This window comes from Taudactylus pleione, unplaced genomic scaffold (assembly GCF_031769625.1).
Source record: "Taudactylus pleione unplaced genomic scaffold, aTauple2 ptg000720l, whole genome shotgun sequence".
NCBI classification, from domain to species: domain Eukaryota; kingdom Metazoa; phylum Chordata; class Amphibia; order Anura; family Myobatrachidae; genus Taudactylus; species Taudactylus pleione.
This window is the reverse complement of record NW_028285122.1, coordinates 740,265-758,590: the sequence shown is the minus strand read 5'-3', so window position 1 is coordinate 758,590 and position 18,326 is coordinate 740,265. Positions and strand designations below refer to the sequence as shown.

The window sequence follows — 18,326 nt, the reverse complement described above, 5'->3', positions numbered from 1 at the left end:
GAAGCTACTGAGAGGAGCTTGTTGCCGGCCCAGTGGGAACTGTCCCATGCTCCAGGTGGCCAAATCCACCCCTGTGTGTCTCTGTATGTGTTTCTGTGCTACATAATTTTATTGTATGGTGCTACTGCTGCAGGCTGAAAGGATCAGACACTAATTTGGAGAATTGTGAGGAATCCTGTACATATATACGTTGTGTTTGTATATAGTCACTGGAAGTATCTAATGTGTACTTCATGTCACTATATTCCCAGCAACAACCAGTTACCGGAATGATGTTGTTAGTGCAGAGTAAACCACATATTCCAAATATTTGAGGTCACCATCAGATTCCATAGTGGTAAAATGTCAGCAAACCACATAGAAGCTGAGGTGCGGCACAAGCTTCTCTGCGATGGCCGGGAACTGGTTTTTCTCCTCTGTGTGTCTGTAATATATATAATATAACTCAGGGAACAGAGGGACTTTCACTTTCGGATGCTGGATTTAGTGGCTGAAACGATCACTGACGGTAACTAGAATATCTGTAAATGTTTTATTATCAGCAGTAAATGTCTCCATACAGCAGCACAAGCAGTCAGTGTGGGCTGTGTGTGACTGTCTCTGGCAGGGGAGGGGGCTTTTGTGTTATTAGTGCAGGTGACAATAACATATGTGTAATGCATCTAATGTATTTACTGTATTGTGTTAGGTGGGAATGTCAGATACAGCAAATGCCTCATATATACACAAAGATCAGATGGGGAAGTTGTTGTTTTATTTCCATAGTGACTATATTTATATCAGATGTATATTATATATCCATACATCCATATACATACACAGATACACGGCATGGTCTGACATACTAAGGTAGATACAGTCATTTATTGTGTTCTCTTCTTATACTGTATGTCACACAGTGTAATGTAGGTGACAGTGAATATTTTGTGGTTATGTGATAACAGATGTGTCCTTAGACAGAGGACTATAACTAGGGGTCTGCGAGTGGTGTCGCCACATAGAGCACAGAGCCCTGCGGGCGGCACTGGCACTCACCCATGGCCCCTGAATCTGGCTAGAAAGGAAGAATCGCTGCTGAAGTTTCTTTTGGAAGCTCCAGAGGTGCGCACTGCCGCTCTTACAGCCAGACCATCCTCCGGGCGGTGCTGTAATTCCAGGAGCTACAGGCCCTGCCCCCTCCGCATTTTGTCATGGGTTCAGGAGGAGTGGCCTGCACAGGGCACAGAAAAGCCCTATTATGGCACTGCTCATACACCAAGAATCTTTATGCCATATGGCGCGTGATGCCTGGCATAACTGATGGTCTGAGAGGAGTAGCGTGCCATATTTTTCTCAAAATGTTGCATCCAAGTCAAATCACTCATGCAGCACAAAGCCACTCGCAGTGTACCTGAGATGCTAGGCTGCAACTTTGACCACACAGGAATATGTACAAAGATGATATAGAATGTTTACATTATCAAGAACTAGATCAGAGCCCTAAGGCCACCACATGTAAATGGAGGTGGAGTTTTTAGTGGAAGCCAGGTAAAGTGATTGATTGCTAACAGTTTCAAAAAAAACAAATCAGAAACATGGAAAAAAATATTAAAAAACAAGCTATACAAATAACAATAATATTTTTAAAGTAGAAACTGGGCTTCATTCAGAGCCGCTCGTAAGCGGCCGCTCGTTCGTTCTGAGCGATGTTCGCACATCTGCGCATGCGTACGGATTTTAATACACATGTGCGAACCAGTCAGTGCGGCCAAAAATCGTGTGCTCGCTAAATAGCGAATGCCTGCTATTTTGAGTGACAGGAGGAGGCGTATGTGGGTGGTAACAGGGGAAGGTGCTTGAAAACGGGGAGTGGAAATCAGAATGCAGGCGTGCTTAAAGGTCAAAACGGGCATTTTAGGGGTGTGCATAATTAATACAGCAGTATCATTGACCACGTCACTTGGTTATTTTATAGTCAGAACTGCTCGCAAGATTGCGGTAGGAAAAACCAACCACAAGAATAGCGAGCAGTTCAGACGCCGTTCGATGTACTCGATTAATCTAATAAATAGCGGACATGACGTTTGATGCGAGCGGCCAGGGGGCTTTTTTTCCAAAATTACGACCGCAAGTTTTGTTCGCTCGTTCAGACATAGAGGTGTCAACAGACCGCAAAGAGCGAATGGTTAATTTGAATAACGAGCGAGCATAAATAGCGTCCAGCTCTGAATCAGGCCCTGAATCCGAACAGCATATCACAGGCTTTAGGTTAATACAAGAGATTAAAGGCAGAGTAACAGCCTAGTCAAAATCAATAATTTTTGATTATATGATTTGATGATACTACTCTATATCTGTGAAGAAGCTGCAGGAAATTGAGCCTTTGTAGTCTGGATGAGAAGCTGATGATGGATGGTCTTGCATGATACCAAAAAATATAACACACTCAGTAAAGTACAGTAATATGCACTGCCTCTCAAAAACTCACAATCTTGTCAAAAACCATAATGAAAAGAAGTGCATGATGGAATTTCCTTAGGCCCTCCCACCCTTATATTGTATAGTAAAAAGGACAAACCAAGCATGTCAGTGACATAGACTGCCAATGTTGTGGCTGAAGTACTTTGTTTGTACTTGGTTCCCACAAACTAAGCTACCAAGGGGCTTAAGGTGGCAAACACTGTTGTTAATCATCCTGATAGTTGGAAGATGTCACTAACATCCTCATCATCACCCTCATCATTGTTGTGAATATCATCACACAATATTAGCTCATCCCCACTGGAATCCACTGTTACAGAAGTCTCTATACTTTTTAATTGCAGGCATATGTCTTCCTCATAGAATTTGTAGTTCGCTGGAGGGTGGTCAGTTTAAGTAACCAAAACTAGTTTTTACAATGGTCTCCAAAATCCCTTTTTTACCTTCCAGTAATCAAAGAGACTGTGTGACATGCTAATTTGTACACTACCATTGAAATAATCATCCACCATTATATTAAGGTTTACTGTATCAGATTGAGTCATGGTAGAGGTGTCCAGGGAGCTGTAAGGGCAGCAGTGTGACCATCTGAAGCATCCTATGAATGCTCCAGGCAGCACAGCTGCATAGATTTTGACTGCAGGGTGCCATTCTAGGCACCCTGCTAGCCAGATGAGGCATGCAGAAAAAAGCTCAGAGGGCCAGACCAAATGATTCCACCATTATATTAAGGTTTACTGTATCAGATTGAGTCATGGTAGAGGTGTCCAGGGAGCTGTAAGGGCAGCAGTGTGACCATCTGAAGCATCCTATGAATGCTCCAGGCAGCACAGCTGCATAGATTTTGACTGCAGGGTGCCATTCTAGGCACCCTGCTAGCCAGATGAGGCATGCAGAAAAAAGCTCAGAGGGCCAGACCAAATGATTCCGTGGGCCTTATTTAGCCCCCGGGCCTCAGGTTCCCCATCCCTGTTCTAGAAGAATACATTCAGACTTTCTATACCAAATATGTATCAGATGATGTTACAAGTGGGTAAATTTAAATGCACTTGTTTTGCTAAAGGATGTAATGGTCGTATTTGAGGCTACTTCATGGCATGGGGCAGACAGTTTTGCAATGGTAATTACCTCCAGTACAATATGCTGGCATTAGACCTGGACCTTAGACGCTGGAAGCACCTGGCTTGTGTATGGGACCTATGTGAGCATTCAGTGTCCTCACCAACTCCCAAGAGAGCTCACCAGCAATGTCGGACTGGGGCGTGAAGGGCCCATCGGCGGAAGGCAGTGGTAGGTGCCCATGCTTAAAGGGTGTGACCAGCCTCCAGAGGGGTGTGACCAGTCACCACAGACACTTGGCTAACCATTATAGAGGACAATTGTCTGTAGACAACATGGATACTACACTGCATGGTCTGTTCATCCATGTTCCTGGTCTACCCAACTAGCTGACTCTGTAATAGAGTAACAATGTATTTAAGTGCACTGTCTGAAATCTGACAATAGAAGAGGTGGTGGGGCCCTCAGGCAGTAGGGCCCACTGGGGATTTACCCTGTACCCCTGTGGGCCAGTCCGACCCAGCTCACCGGTCACAATCATGCACAATCAGCTGTGGCTGTGGCTGCAGTGTGTCTCCCTGTGTCAGCCAACTTTGATGCTAAGCAGGCAGGTGTGTGAGACCTTCGCTGGCACCTAATATGACTACCTGCAGGACGCATGTCGACCTCCAATGTGTCCTGTCAGCTGTGCCCAAGCATGTCTCTCTGTGTGAGCTGGCTTTGATGTCTGGAGGGCGTGTATTTCCACAGTCTCACTGCCATCACTGCTGGTCTCAGGGTGTAAGGGTCCACAAGTACCGAAGGGATTATCAGCAATATGGAGCATATACGCATTTCGATCACTCCTGTGACCTTTTTCAAGCTGATTGCTCCTTCTCCATCTATAGTACTATAAGTAGCAGGATCCTTAATCTGATTGGCTATTGCAAATTGGAATTGTGAGTCCATATTATTAACTCTTGAAATGCAGGTACAAATTTCATTCCTATATATTCACAATATTTCACTTATTTAAACTTCCATTTTTAATATAATAATACATATTTTATTCATGAATTCAGCATATCTATGTATAAAAAAAAAGAAAATACCTATATAAAGTTATCACATACTGTATATAATAAATAAGTTTTACATAATTAACTATAAAAAACATGAATATTCATTTAGGCAGAGTTCAATAATGGCTTATAATAGACAATTTCATTCATTTAAGGAATTATAAAATAAATTCACCTATTTAAAATAAACTAAAAACAAACAAACAAAAAATAAATAAATAAATAAATATATATATATATATATATATATATATATATATATATAGTATGTAATTACCAATAGACATACCTGTATATAAACTATAAATAACAATAAATCATGATAATAATAAATAATAAGAATAATAGCAATAATAATAATTAACTCTAATAATAATAAATAATAATAATAAAGAAAAAGAAAAACTTTAATCTAAAGGTGCACATCCACTTGCCGATTTCAGTGAGCGATTGAACGACAACGATATCGTGCAATTGCTCATTAATTGTGCATGAATCGGGCACTAAAATGTCGGAAACAACCAGCGATGTGCGCTCCTGCTGGTCGTTTCCTACATTAATCATCGCCCGAACATGCTGGTCAATCTGGCAATAACGACAGGGATGACGGAGGGTGCCTACACTGAACAACATATCGTTAAGTGTAGGCACTGCAGGGGAAGAGGAACAGCGGTACGATTACGATGTCATAATCGTACTGTCTTCCCTGGGTCAGCAAGTGGATGTGCGCCTTTACATTTTTTTTATTACATTATCAGAGTTCATTTATATATATATATATATATATATATATATATATATATGTAATTTTCTTTTGCTCTATAATCTAGGGTCTAGATTGTATATATAGCTATCTTTTAGCATGTATGCACACTAGTGTGTACACATGTATAATCTCCCCATATGTGCATAAGACATGAAAAGAGCTGACCAAAGAGAGAGGAAAATTACTAGATATCATATACAGTAAGTATAGTATAGTAATGTCATATTATAACAAAGAAAACAAAACTAGAGATGTGCGCGGACCCCCATGTTTTGGTTTTGAAACTGTATCTACCTCATGTTTTGGATCTGGATTTGGTTTTGGCAAAACCACCCTTACGTGTTTTGGTTTTGGATCTGGATTTTTTTCTAAAAAATCATAAAAACAGCTAAAATCACATACTGTAATTTGGGCCATTTTTGTTCCTACAGTATTATTAACCCCAATAACATATATTTCCTGTCATTTCTAGTCAATTTTGACCACCTCACAGCTCACACTATTGATTTCATCCAGTTTAGGCCAAAAGGTTGCATCCATCTAGCTGGCTGACTAAGCTAAGTGACAGCAGTTGACATCACTAACATGTGGCAGTTCAGCTTTCAACATGTCACAGAGTGGCACTGCAGTGGCAGACAGGATGGCAGTTTCAGAAACTATTAAATTCAAAATGTCAGGTACCAATGTCCCAAACAGCACATAATGCAAAGAAAAGAGGTGCAAGATGGAATTGTCCTTGGGCCCTCCAACCCACTCTTAAGTATACAGGACATGCACAATTTAACAAACCAATCAGTTGAGGGACAGGGGCTGCCACTTGTGGCTGAAATGACTGATTTTTTTTGGGAACTCTCCATACACAAAATGGCTTTACAATATAGGTAAGATGGATCAGATGTCGACAACGTCATCGTCATCCCCATCAGTGTGTACATCATCTTCTTCACACAATATTAATTTGTCCCCGCTGGAATCCACCATTATAGGCACATCTGTATTTTGTTGAGTGAATTGCTGGTAAAGTCTTCCTTGTGGAACTTGTAATTAATTTTAATGAACATCATCTTTTCCACATTTTGGGGAAGTAACCTCTTATGCCGATCGCTGACAAGGTTCCCGGCTACGCTGGGCGTACACACTGGAGGGTGGGCAACTTAAATAAAGCAAAGCCAGTTTGTGTAAGGGACTCCAAATTGCCTCATGTTCCTGCCAGTAATGAAAAGGACATTCTGACATGCCTATTTGGATGTTATCCCTAAAATAGTCATCCACCATTCTCTGAATGGTGACCGTATCACAAAAAGTCACGGTAGACGAGTCACTCATTGTAGGAAGTTCTTTCAGACCCAACCAGATGTCATTAGATTTTGCTGACTAATCTGCATCACCACCAGCAGTGGGTCTCTAAGGAAAATGTAGCTTTTTCCTGGCAGCCTTAGAAAATGCTGCCATGTCACGTTCCACTTGAGCTGTCAATTTTTTCATCAACAGCCCTTTGCATCTTTTCAGATTTATGTCCATCGGAAAAAAAGACACAATGTATGACTTAAACCTAGGATCAAGTATGGTCGCCAAAATATAGTGATCTGATTTCAAGAGATTGACGACCCTTGGATCCTGGCAAAGTGAATCAAGGGCTTGATCCACAAGTCTGACATACTTAGCGGAATCGCTCCTCCTTCAGTTTCTCCAGCTGTTTTTGCAAAAGTCTGATAAAGGGAATGACATGACTCAAGCTGGCAGTGCCTGAAATAACTTCACGCGTGGCAAGTTCAAAGGGTTTGAGAACCTTGCACAACACCGAAATTATTCTCCACTGTGCTTGAGTAAGGTGCATTCCCCCTCCACAGCCATTGTCATAGGCCGTTGTATAGCCCTGGATGGCCTTTTGCTGCTCCTCCATCTGCTGAAACATATAGAAAGTAAAATTCCACAGAGTTACTACCTCTTGCTTCAGCTGATGGCAGGGCAAATTCAACAGTACTTGCTGGTGCTGCAATCTTCGACATGCAGTCGCTGAATGTCAAAAATGTCCCAAATTTTTTTGGCCCACAGAGAGCATCTACTGTACGCCCCTAGTATTTAAAAAAAATGTTGCACCACCAAATTAATTGTGTGAGCAAAACATGGGACGTGCTGGAATTTGCCTAGATATAATGTTCTCACAATATTGGTGGCATTGTCAGAAATCACAAATCCCAAGGAGAGTGCAAGCAAGGTAAGACATTTTGCAATGATATCATTGAACTTTCTTAAGAGGTATTCCGAGGTATGCCTCTTAGTGAAACTGCTGATGCACAGAGTAGCCTGCCTCTGAATAAGCTGCCATTTGGTAGATGCTGCTGTTGCTGTTGTAGGCAATACACCTATCCAGTGGGCTGTCATGGTCATGTAATCCTTAGTCTGCCATGTCCCACTTGTCCACATATCAATGGGCAAGTGGACATTGGGTACAATGGCATTTCGGAGGACATTATTAATGTTTTTTAAATGTCCTTGTACAGGCTGGGAATTGCTGTTCTAGTGAAGTGGAATCTAGAATGGATCTGGTAGCGGGGAGACAGGACCTCAATTTACTGTCTAAAACCCACTGCATTAATGGCGGATAATGGACGCACATATAAAACCAGCATAGCTGTTATGGCATTAGTAATCTTCTATGCAACTGGGTGACTGCTGTCATAACTGCTCCCCCTTGCAAAGGATTGTTTGACAGTCAATTGTTTTGTTAAAGTGCTACAAGTAGTCTTCCTCCTGATCCCCTTCTGGGATGAAGATCCACTCACAGCAACAGCAGCAGCAGCAGCAGCAGCAACAGGCGTAGCACTCAAGGATCCTTCTAAGGAATCACGGATAGGAAAAGAGTAAGTCATTCTTCTTCAGAAATTGGATGCAGGACTACTTCCATTAAAGATTGAGAATGTTGATGATGCAAGTATTGGTGGTGGAGATCGCACATGCTTGGATGTAACAGAGAGGAGGACACTGTACTGCTCATTTTTTCATTTTTGTTAGCCAAACTGTCTACATTTTGCAAACACTTTTTGGAGGAGGTTCCAATGCAGTTAAGGTCCTTACCTTTACTCACTCTTGCTTTGCAAAGGGTACAGATGTCTTGACAGTTTTTGTCCGGATTTGGGTGGAAATAATTCCACACATGAGAGGTGGATTCTTTTGTCTTTTGCCCTGGCATGACAATGGGATTTTCATATCATGGGCAGCAACTGTTGCCTGATTTGCACAAACAACATCTTTATTAGCATCAACATCCTCATCAGCAACTTCCTCATCATCCTTATTAGCGGCAGTGCCAATTACTACAGAAATATCATCCTCATCCTCCTGGTGCAATTCCACAGATGCATCCTCAATTTCTATGTCAGTAATATGTTCACTGCCCTTCCCCACATTTACAGAGGGCACACAAATGTTGGAAGGAGGATCCTCTTAAGTACACTATTTGAAAAATCAGGCTCACACATGGCAACCGCGGACAAACTTGCTCTCTCCTCGAGGATTTGTGATTTTTCAGAGCACACAGTTGGTTCCAGTGTCTTAACAATTTTTTTTTTTTTTATATGTCTACTACAAGCAGAAAGGCTTAAATCATCACAACTAGAAACACTAGTCATAAATAAAGGCAAAGGCCTTATCCTTTCTTTGCCACTTTGTGTAGTAAATGGCATATTGCCAATTTTTTGTTTCTCTAAAGCTGACTTAGCTTTAGATTTTTTTTTCTTTAACAGGATAAAAGTTGATTTTACATGGCCTGACATAAGCCCTGGGGCATCGGCCTTCATAGATGACGTTGACGGCCTTGCATCGTCATCATGACTGCTGCTCGCAGCTACAAGACTAGTACTGTTTGTGGTTCCTGCTCTCCTGTCATGTGACTGTCCTCCATACTCACTGCGGTCTTACAGCAGTGTCACCAAGCAATTATAGTGCAGCTAACACACACAACCGCACAAAAAAAAACTATTTTTAAAACTGGGGAAGAGCACCCCTGAAAGAGGCAGCAGCCCATTGATAAATGACACCCCTGGCACAGCTACATTGCTTATAAGTGTGGCTAATGCACACACACACACAGAAATGAAAACACCACAAGTGCAAAAAAAAAATATTAATGAGTGTTTTCTTTTCTATGTGTGTTTGTGCACGTTATTCACACTTATCAGCAATGTAGCTGCGCAGGGGTGCTGCCTGTGTCATTTATCAAGGGGCTGCTGCCTCTTTCAGGGGTGCTCACCACGCCAGTGTAAAAAAAAAATTAATAAAAGTGTTTTTTTTTTCTGTATGTGGGTGCGCATTACTCGCACTTATCAACAACGTAGCTGTGCCAAGCGTGCAACCTGTATCATTAATCAATGGGCTGCAGCCTTGTTCAGGGGTGCACTCCCCCCAAATGAAAAAAAAGAAAAATATTAATAAGTGCACCTCTGACAAGGCAGCAGCTCCTTGATTAACGCCTGGCGGCAGCTATGTTGTTGGGTGCGGCTAAAGCGCACACAGACACAAAAAAACCACTTTTTTATTTTTATTTTATTCACACTGGAGGTGAAGAGCACCCCTCATGGACAGAGCACCCCCTGGACAACACAGCAGCACCCCTTTATGTACTGCAGTGACACAGGAGCCACTGAAGCCCCCTCTTCTTCTGTCTGCAGCACAACTCCTATAGACAATAACACTGCCCCTGTGACAATAGCAGCCAGTCCCTGTGACAATAGCAGCCAGCCCCTATGCACAGCAACAGCACAGCCGCTATGGACAACAGCCCCTCCCTAGCATAGTCTTCACTCCCCACAACTGGAATGAAAATGGCGGTGAGAGCGGGGACCTTTATAGGATCCAAAGCCCAGCAAGAATCCGACAGCGGGAGGATGACATTTTGCCTCATTTTGAAATCCGAGTCTGGCAGGAAAACCTGAACCAGACACATTTCTCACCCCGGATCCCAAAGTACGGGTGGGTCCGGTTCTCGCTCATCTCTAATCAAAACCAGTTTTTAGTATGTACAGTATATATGTATATAGACACACATATACATACACAGTTGCTACATATTGCTGGTAATCCCTTCAGTACTTGTGGACCCTGACACCCAGAGACCAGCAGTGACGGCAGTTAGTCTGTGGAAATACCCACCCCAAGGGCAAATGCAGGATTTGTAAGGGCGGGTTTCCAGATATAGATGATCTCTCACATGACAGCACTATCCACCCATATATATATTTTTATATATATATATATATATATATATATACTGTGTGTATACATACAGTATATAATTGCCATATACATTCGATATATCCCAATAGAACATAGTATACAACCTGTAATATTAATATGCCCCACCGATCACAATATACTACTGCACAAACTCTGATACAGTACTACAACCCACAACCCACCTAACCCCCCAAAAAATATTGCCGTATGAACCCTCCACAATACATTACTACATCCCCCATCCTACCTCATACTTGCCTACTTTTTTTCTCTTCCGGGAGAAGGCCGGGTAGGAGAAACAGGAGGGTGGTGACTGGGGGCGAGGCCTGATGATTCACGTCATCAAGCCCGGATCCTCATGGTAAATTGTCGCAATTGGCTTGAATTGAAATAGGGAGTGGGGCCAAATGGCGCAACTAATGAAGAATTGCATCATTAAGCCCTGCCCCCATATATGGAGACCCACAATCACCGCGGAAATGCTCCCCATTCTGCTCACTTTACTAGGAAGTGGTCAGAAATAAGGGAGAAATAACTATCCTTCTGGGGGAGTGTGGGGGATTACCCAAAAAATTGGGAACTTCCCACGAGTTCCAGGAGAGTAGGCATGTATGACCTACCTCCCTTACCAAATAATATAATTGCACCCCCCTTATAATTTACTCCTCCTACCCCCTGCAAAGAATGAATACATTGCCATCCTTTGGTACTTACCCTTATTTGCAGTACTGTAGTAAGCTCTGTCTGTCTGTCTTCCCTCACACACCGGAAGCTGTCCGCAAGGGAGAAGAACAATCCTTGCAGAGCTGGAAGGGGTGGGGACTGGAAGGGGACAGGACATACCAGGAAGAGCAGGAGGGGGCAGGGACTCGTGGTGGGGACAGGAAGATGACACTGTTTGCTGGGGAGGACATACCATGCAGAGCAGGAAAGGCAGGGACTTACTCAGGGAGGGATGGGGAGAGGAGACTTCCATCCTCCTAGTCTGCAGACACAGGGCAAGAAGTATATGATCATTGGACAGGTCAGGCAGAGAAGCTCTGATTTCCTCTACTCCGAGAAGGGGGTCCAAACTCTACAGCTGCCGCTAGTAAGTAATCACAGTGACTGACACTGACAGGGGGACCTGCAGCTGCTGATCCTAACACCAACTGCTTTGTACTTGCAGTCAGGATCATCTGCACTCTGCGGGTCCCCGCTGAAGCCACTGCAGAGCTCAGTGCAGTTGAGTATTCACCACTGCTGAGGCTACTGATCTAAGCAGAGCTCTCTGTCTGAGTGATCCGATCGTGGCAGCAGCATCACTGTACAGCCCATCAGAGGGGTTTTCTATGTACTCAGAACCCCCCCCCTGCATGCGCTACTGGCCCTCCAGACATCAAAGCATGCTCGCACAGAGAGACACGCTTGGGCACAGCTGACCGGCTACATTGAAGGTCGATGTGCATCCTGCAGGTGGTCATACTAGGTGCCAGTGGAGGTCTCACACTCCTGCCAACCAGACATCAAAGCCGGCTTACACAGGGAGACACGCTGCAGCTGATTGTGTACACTGGGGACTGGTGTGCTCTCTGCAAGTGAGGACACTTAATGCTCACGGACGTCCCATACACAAGCGCAGGTGCTTCCAGCATCTAATACCATCATATTGTACTGGAGGTATAGCACTACAGAAACCAGCACATCCTCCCAATGCTGGTCCCATCCATGCCTCTCGGAGCAGCAATACAAAATAGTGGTTGCTCCTAATCAACCTAATAGTTTTTCATAGAATTTTATATTATATTTACTGGTATATGCTGGATCTCTCTCTGCCCTAACACTGATGAGAGATTTGTGCATGTGCATATACTGGGAACAAGCCGACTTCTAGTGAATATAGAGCCACACACGTTACATATATTATCACACTCTTATGGTGACTGTGGTCACTTTCTGCCAGCATTGGCCTGATTCGGAGGTGGCCACAATGCTGGTGTATGTGCAGTGGAGCGATCTTTTATTGTCCTGTTCATGCGTATCAGTCACACTGCGCACACATGACGATTCATTACCGATGGCAGTCGGAGAGAGGATTTGGATGCAGGGATTGGCAGTGTGTGCTTCTGGTAAGTAACGGGGGGGGACTTGTCAAACATGGGGTGTGCGATGCTTGGGTGCGTTGCAGCCAGCGACTGTGTCTTCATTTGCAGCTTTACTGGCCCCAGCATCCAAATGACATTGTGAGCAGCCATAGGGCGATGGTGTGACCGATGTTGCTTCTGTCCATACAAGCAACGCATTAAAGAAACGTCTCCGTACAAATCCCTGCAGCTGTGCCATTAATATATATTTGCAGTACCTCTGTGCACAGATACAGTCTGAATCAGGCCCCCTGTGAGGAGATATAAAGACCTATGATTTGTTTGCATACAATGTATCAGCCTCTATCCAATGGGTCACTTCTCCATGTGATTGTGTTCTGCAGACTCTAAGTGGTTATTATCTATACTCTGTGTATTCATATCCTGTAAGCAATAAGACAATAAGAAAGTGCTAAAAAAAGAGATAAATACAATAATCTTTGAAAGGGGATTGGGAAAGTATACAGTTGATGACAGTGGGTGTGATTCGGAGTTGGGTAATTTGTAATCTGATTTATTTGTAATACATGTGAGTAATGCTCTGTATCCATCTTATAGGAGGAGCAGACTGAAGATGTGTCGGAAGAAATCAGTGGTTGGGATCTTCTCACTGGAGGACCAGAATGTGTACAAATGGCTGATCAACTTCCTCCTCAGCTCCTCAGCAGTTACAGACGTCCATCCTGTCAGTATCTCCGGAAGTTACGCTCACCTCAACCATGAAATCAAACAATGTACATTTGCCATTCTGTACCACACACTTCACAGAGGGAGACTGAACATCACCGATGTCACCGACTCTCTGTATGATGACGAGTTGAAGCTGTTACATGATGCTCTGGGTGAGGGAAACACATACAGAAATCATTACTATTTATTATTTGTCAGTTTTTTTTTATGATAATAGCCCACACTAAAAGGAAGACCCCTCCTCACATACACAGTTACCATTCCCAGACAAATAATTACCCTGTTGTTAAGACTCTTAGTTAATGTAAAATAATTACTAGTGAATATTCCACATTATAAAAGTCCGTTATAGTCTAGTTTTGTATTCCAGTAATGATTAATTTTTAATGCATAGGGGCTTATTTAATATAGTGGTGAATATCAGTTTTAGTAGTCTAATTACTAGGGATGTGCGCCAACCCCCGTGTTTTGGTTTTGGATCTGTATCTCCTTTGTGTTTTGGATCTGGATTTGGCTTTGCCAAATCGCCCTTGTGTGTTTTGTTTTTTATCTGAAACTGCCCTCACAAAAGTCAGCAATGACCTCCTTGCTGCCAAATCCAAGGGCCACTACTCACTGCTCATTCTCCTTGATCTCTCTGCTGCTTTTGACACTGTGGACCACCCTCTACTGCTGCATATACTTCACTCCCTTGGTCTACGTGACACTGCTCTCTCCTGGCTGTCCTCCTACCTCTCTGACCATTCCTTCTCTGTTTCCTCTCATGGCAACTCCTCCCCCCCACAGCCTCTTACAGTAGGTGTTCCCCAAGGTTCTGTTCTTGGACCTCTCCTATTCTCTCTCTATACGTCTTCTCTAGGTAAACTCATCAGCTCTTTTGACCTCCATTATCATCTCTATGCTGATGATACTCAGATCTACCTTTCCTCACCTGATCTTTCCCCCTCTCTACTGACTCGTATCTCCAACTGTCTCTCTGCTATCTCTTCCTGGATGTCCCAGCGATTTCTCAAACTTAATATGTCTAAGACTGAGCTGATAGTCTTCCCACCCTCCCACATAACATCATGTCCCACTATTTCTTTATTAATAGATGGCATTACTATCTCATCTAGCCCCAAAGTGCGTTGTCTTGGAGTCATCCTGGACTCTTCCCTCTCCTTTAAACCACACATTCAGAACCTCTCACAGTCCTGTCATTTCCATCTCAAGAAAATTTCCAAGATCAGACCCTTTCTCACCCAGGATGCTACCAAAACCCTTGTACATTCACTGGTCATGTCCAGACTGGACTACTGTAACCTTCTCCTAGCTGGGCTCCCCAAATCCCATCTCTCTCCTCTCCAGTCTGTGCTCAATGCTGCTGCTCGGCTCATCTTCCTCTCCAAACGCTCTACATCAGCCTCCCCTCTTTTGCAAGCCCTCCACTGGCTCCCATTCCCTTTCAGAACCCAATTCAAGGCTCTTACACTCACTTACAAAGCCCTCACCCATTCCTCTCCCATTTACATCTCTGATCTCATCTCCCTTCACTCTTCTGTCCACCCTCTTCATTCACTTAATACATGCCGCCTTTCATGCCAATTGATTACTTCCTCCCACTCCCGCCTCCAAGACTTTGCCCGTGCTGCTCCTCACCTTTGGAACTCCCTCCCTCTCCCTATCAGACTCTGCACCTCTCTACCATCTTTCAAACGAGCTCTTAAGACCCACTACTTCATTAAAGCCTTCCAGCTCTCATCCTAACTTGCTGCTACATCTTCCTTTCTCCCGGCCCACCCCATTCTGTGTCACTCCTGTTTGTCTTCCCCTCCCTTAAAGAATGTAAGCTTTTTCGAGCAGGGCCCTCTACCCTCTTGTGCTTCTCCCTACTGTAATTTAATTTATCTCTTACCAGCCACTAGGGCAACTAACACTTGGCTGCTTATGCAGGCGTTAATGTCACTAATATAGCAATGTTTATCCATGTCCTGTATTGTATTGTATTGTAAGTCAATGGTTACTTTTTTGTCTATGTACTTTGTAAGGCGCTGCGGAACACTTGTGGCGCCATATAAATAAATGATAATAATAATAATAATAATAATAATAATAATAATAATAATAATCTGTATATTTTTTTCAAAAATTGATAAAACTGCTAAAATCACATAATTTGGCTTTTTTTTGTTCCTACAGTATTGTTAACCTCAATAACATTAATTTCCCCTCGTTTCCAGTCAATTCTAAGCACCTCACAGCTTACAATATTGTTTTCATCTGGTTGAAGACCAAAATTTGCACCAAGCTAGCTGGCTGACTCAGATAAGTGGCAGCAGCAGGCGACACAAACATGTGGCAGTTCAACGTCCAAAATGGAACATAGCGAAACATATGTTTTCATTAATCAAAAGGCCTGAGGAAGATGGAGTATGTATGTAGATGAAGGCAGGGACAGAAAGGGTTCATTGGTAGTAAATTTTTTTTTTTTTTTTATTGTTAAGTAAATTTAGGAGGGAGGAGGGGAGAGCATGGGCAAACAATATGTCCTATGTCTTGCCCACAAAATCAACTTAGTGGTTCAGAATATTTTAGAGAAATTAAAGGGGCATGCAGGAGATGCTGTCTGTGACCATAAACAATTCTAGACATTTTTGGCATTCAGCAACCACATGTCAAAGATTGCAGCAGCTGTGGCAGTTGAACTTCCAACATGGCACATAATGAAACAAATGTTTTTTATTATTCAAGAGGCCTGAGGGAGTTGGAATATGTATGTAGTTGATGGCAGGTAAATGGAGATTTGATTATTAGTACATTTTAAGTTAATATTTTGATTCTGAAGCAAATTTATGAGGTAGGAGGGGAGGAGGTGAGCCATTTACAAAAAAATATTTAGATCATTCACATCAGTCTTTGCCCAAAAAGGGGATGTAGTTGGCAACCCAGCGTATGGAATGCCAATGGTCTGAATACCGGCACCAAAATCCCAACAGGTCGGGAACCTGGCACCAGAATCCTGACTGCCTGCATCCTGAAGGTAAGTATCGGGGTATTAGGGGAGGTTAGGGTGCAGGGTTATAGTTAGGCACTAGGGGGAGAGCTAGGATTAGGCACCAGGGAGGGAGGGTTAAGATTAGGATGTTGGGAGGGGGAGGTTAGGCTTAGGCACTGGGGAGAGGTTAGGTTTAGGCATTGGGGAAGGAAAGTTAAAGTAGGGGATAGGGTAGGGGTTAGGAAAACACTTACCAGTCTTCCCCATGGGTGTCGGGATTCTGGCTGTTGGGATGCTGCTGTTGGTATTCTGACCAGCGGCATCCCAACAGTTGGTATTTCATACCCAACCCCCAAGAAGAATCCTTGAGCACTATGCCTGATGCTGCTGCTGCAGGGAATGGATTTTCATCCCAGAATGGGACCAGGATGACTACTAGTAGTATTTTAAAAAACTATTGACTGGTAAACAATCCTTTGCAAGGGGAAGCAAGTAAGACATCAGTCACCCAATTGCACAGTGGATCACTGATGCCATAACATCTTTGCTGGTATTAGATGTCCATCCAATATCCGCCAATAATACAATAGAGGTCCTGTGTCCTCGCTACCAAATCCCATCTAGATTCCACTTCGTTAGAAAAGCAATTCCCAACCTTTACAGGGACGTTAAAAAAACTTAAATAGAAGCTTGCAAAATGCTGTTGTACCCACTCTCCACTTCACCACAGAGCAAACGCAAGATTACATGACTTTAACAGCCCACTGGGTGAGTGTATTGCCTTCTGCATCACCAACAATAGCAGCAGCAGCATCTAAGAAACAGCAGCTCATTCAGAGACAGGATACTCTGAAAACCTTTTAGAAAAACTCAGGAAAGTCATTGCAAAATGGCTTATTGCTCTTGGACTCTCCTCAGGATTTGTGATTTCTGGAAATGCCACCAATATTGTGAGAGCATTACAACTGGGTGAATTCCAATCTGTCCCATGTTTTGCTCACGCAATAAACTTTGTGGTGCAATTTTTTTTAAATGTCAAGGCCATGCAGGAGATGCTCTCTGTGGCCCGAAAAATTTCTGGACATTTTCGCCATTCAGCAGGCGCATGTAGAAGATTGTAGCACCTGCAGGAAATGTTGAATTTGCCCTGTCACCAGCTGAATCAAGAGGTAGTTACAAGGTGGAACTCCACCCTTTATATGCTTCAGCAGATGGATGAACAGCAAAAAGTTATCCAAGCTACACAGCATACTATGACATAGAAAGATTAGAGGGAATGTACCTTACTCAAGATCAGTGGAAAATAATTCCCATGTTGTGCAATGTGCTGAAACCATTCGAAGTAGTGACCTATGAAGTGAAGGCCTGATTCAGATTGGTTTGCAAGGCTGCGTTCGCATGAAGCCAACTAATGTTTGCATTCTGCACATGCATTATTGAACAGAGTGAGCACTCAGTCTTCACACAGTGATTGACAGGAAGTGACCATTTCAGGGTGGTGATGGGGGAGGTTAGAGAAATGCAGGTGTGCATGGGTCATTTAAACGACGTTACAGGGGCATGCATAATTAAGCCCCTATGATAGAATATGCTGGCAGAGGTCTAGATGGTGACGGGAAGTTTAGCAGTTTCTGTGGTAGAGTCAGATCAACCACAACTGTGCGGATGGTTCCAATGTTATTCGATGTTACCAATGTTTTTGCTGATTTACGGATGCATGACATGGGAAGTGGGTGGTTTTATACAGTGGTGGGCGTCTTGGTATAGAGCTGCAGTTGCTGTACGATTGTATTCATTAGCATATTTTCACAGCACGCGGGTGCATGCAAATTCAGTTTTGTGAACCAACCTGAATCAGGTCCTGTCCTGATTTCAGACACTGCCATGTTGATTCAGGTAATTTTCCTCATTAGACTGTTGGAAAAGCAGCTTGATAAACTGAAGGAGGAGCTGAAACA

General features: G+C 43.2%; 1 protein-coding gene across 1 annotated transcript in view; it reads left to right on the top strand.

Annotated features, from left to right (window-relative positions):
- Window positions 1-362: 362 nt before the first annotated feature.
- Window positions 363-18,326, top strand: part of LOC148477379 (uncharacterized) — a 57,407-nt gene continuing 39,443 nt past the window's right edge. The window contains exons 1-2 of the mRNA XM_088456818.1: window positions 363-508; window positions 13,263-13,546. Coding sequence (XP_088312944.1) covers window positions 13,279-13,546 — 268 coding nt within the window. The 5' untranslated portion in view covers window positions 363-508; window positions 13,263-13,278. The remainder of the gene's footprint in view (window positions 509-13,262; window positions 13,547-18,326) is intronic.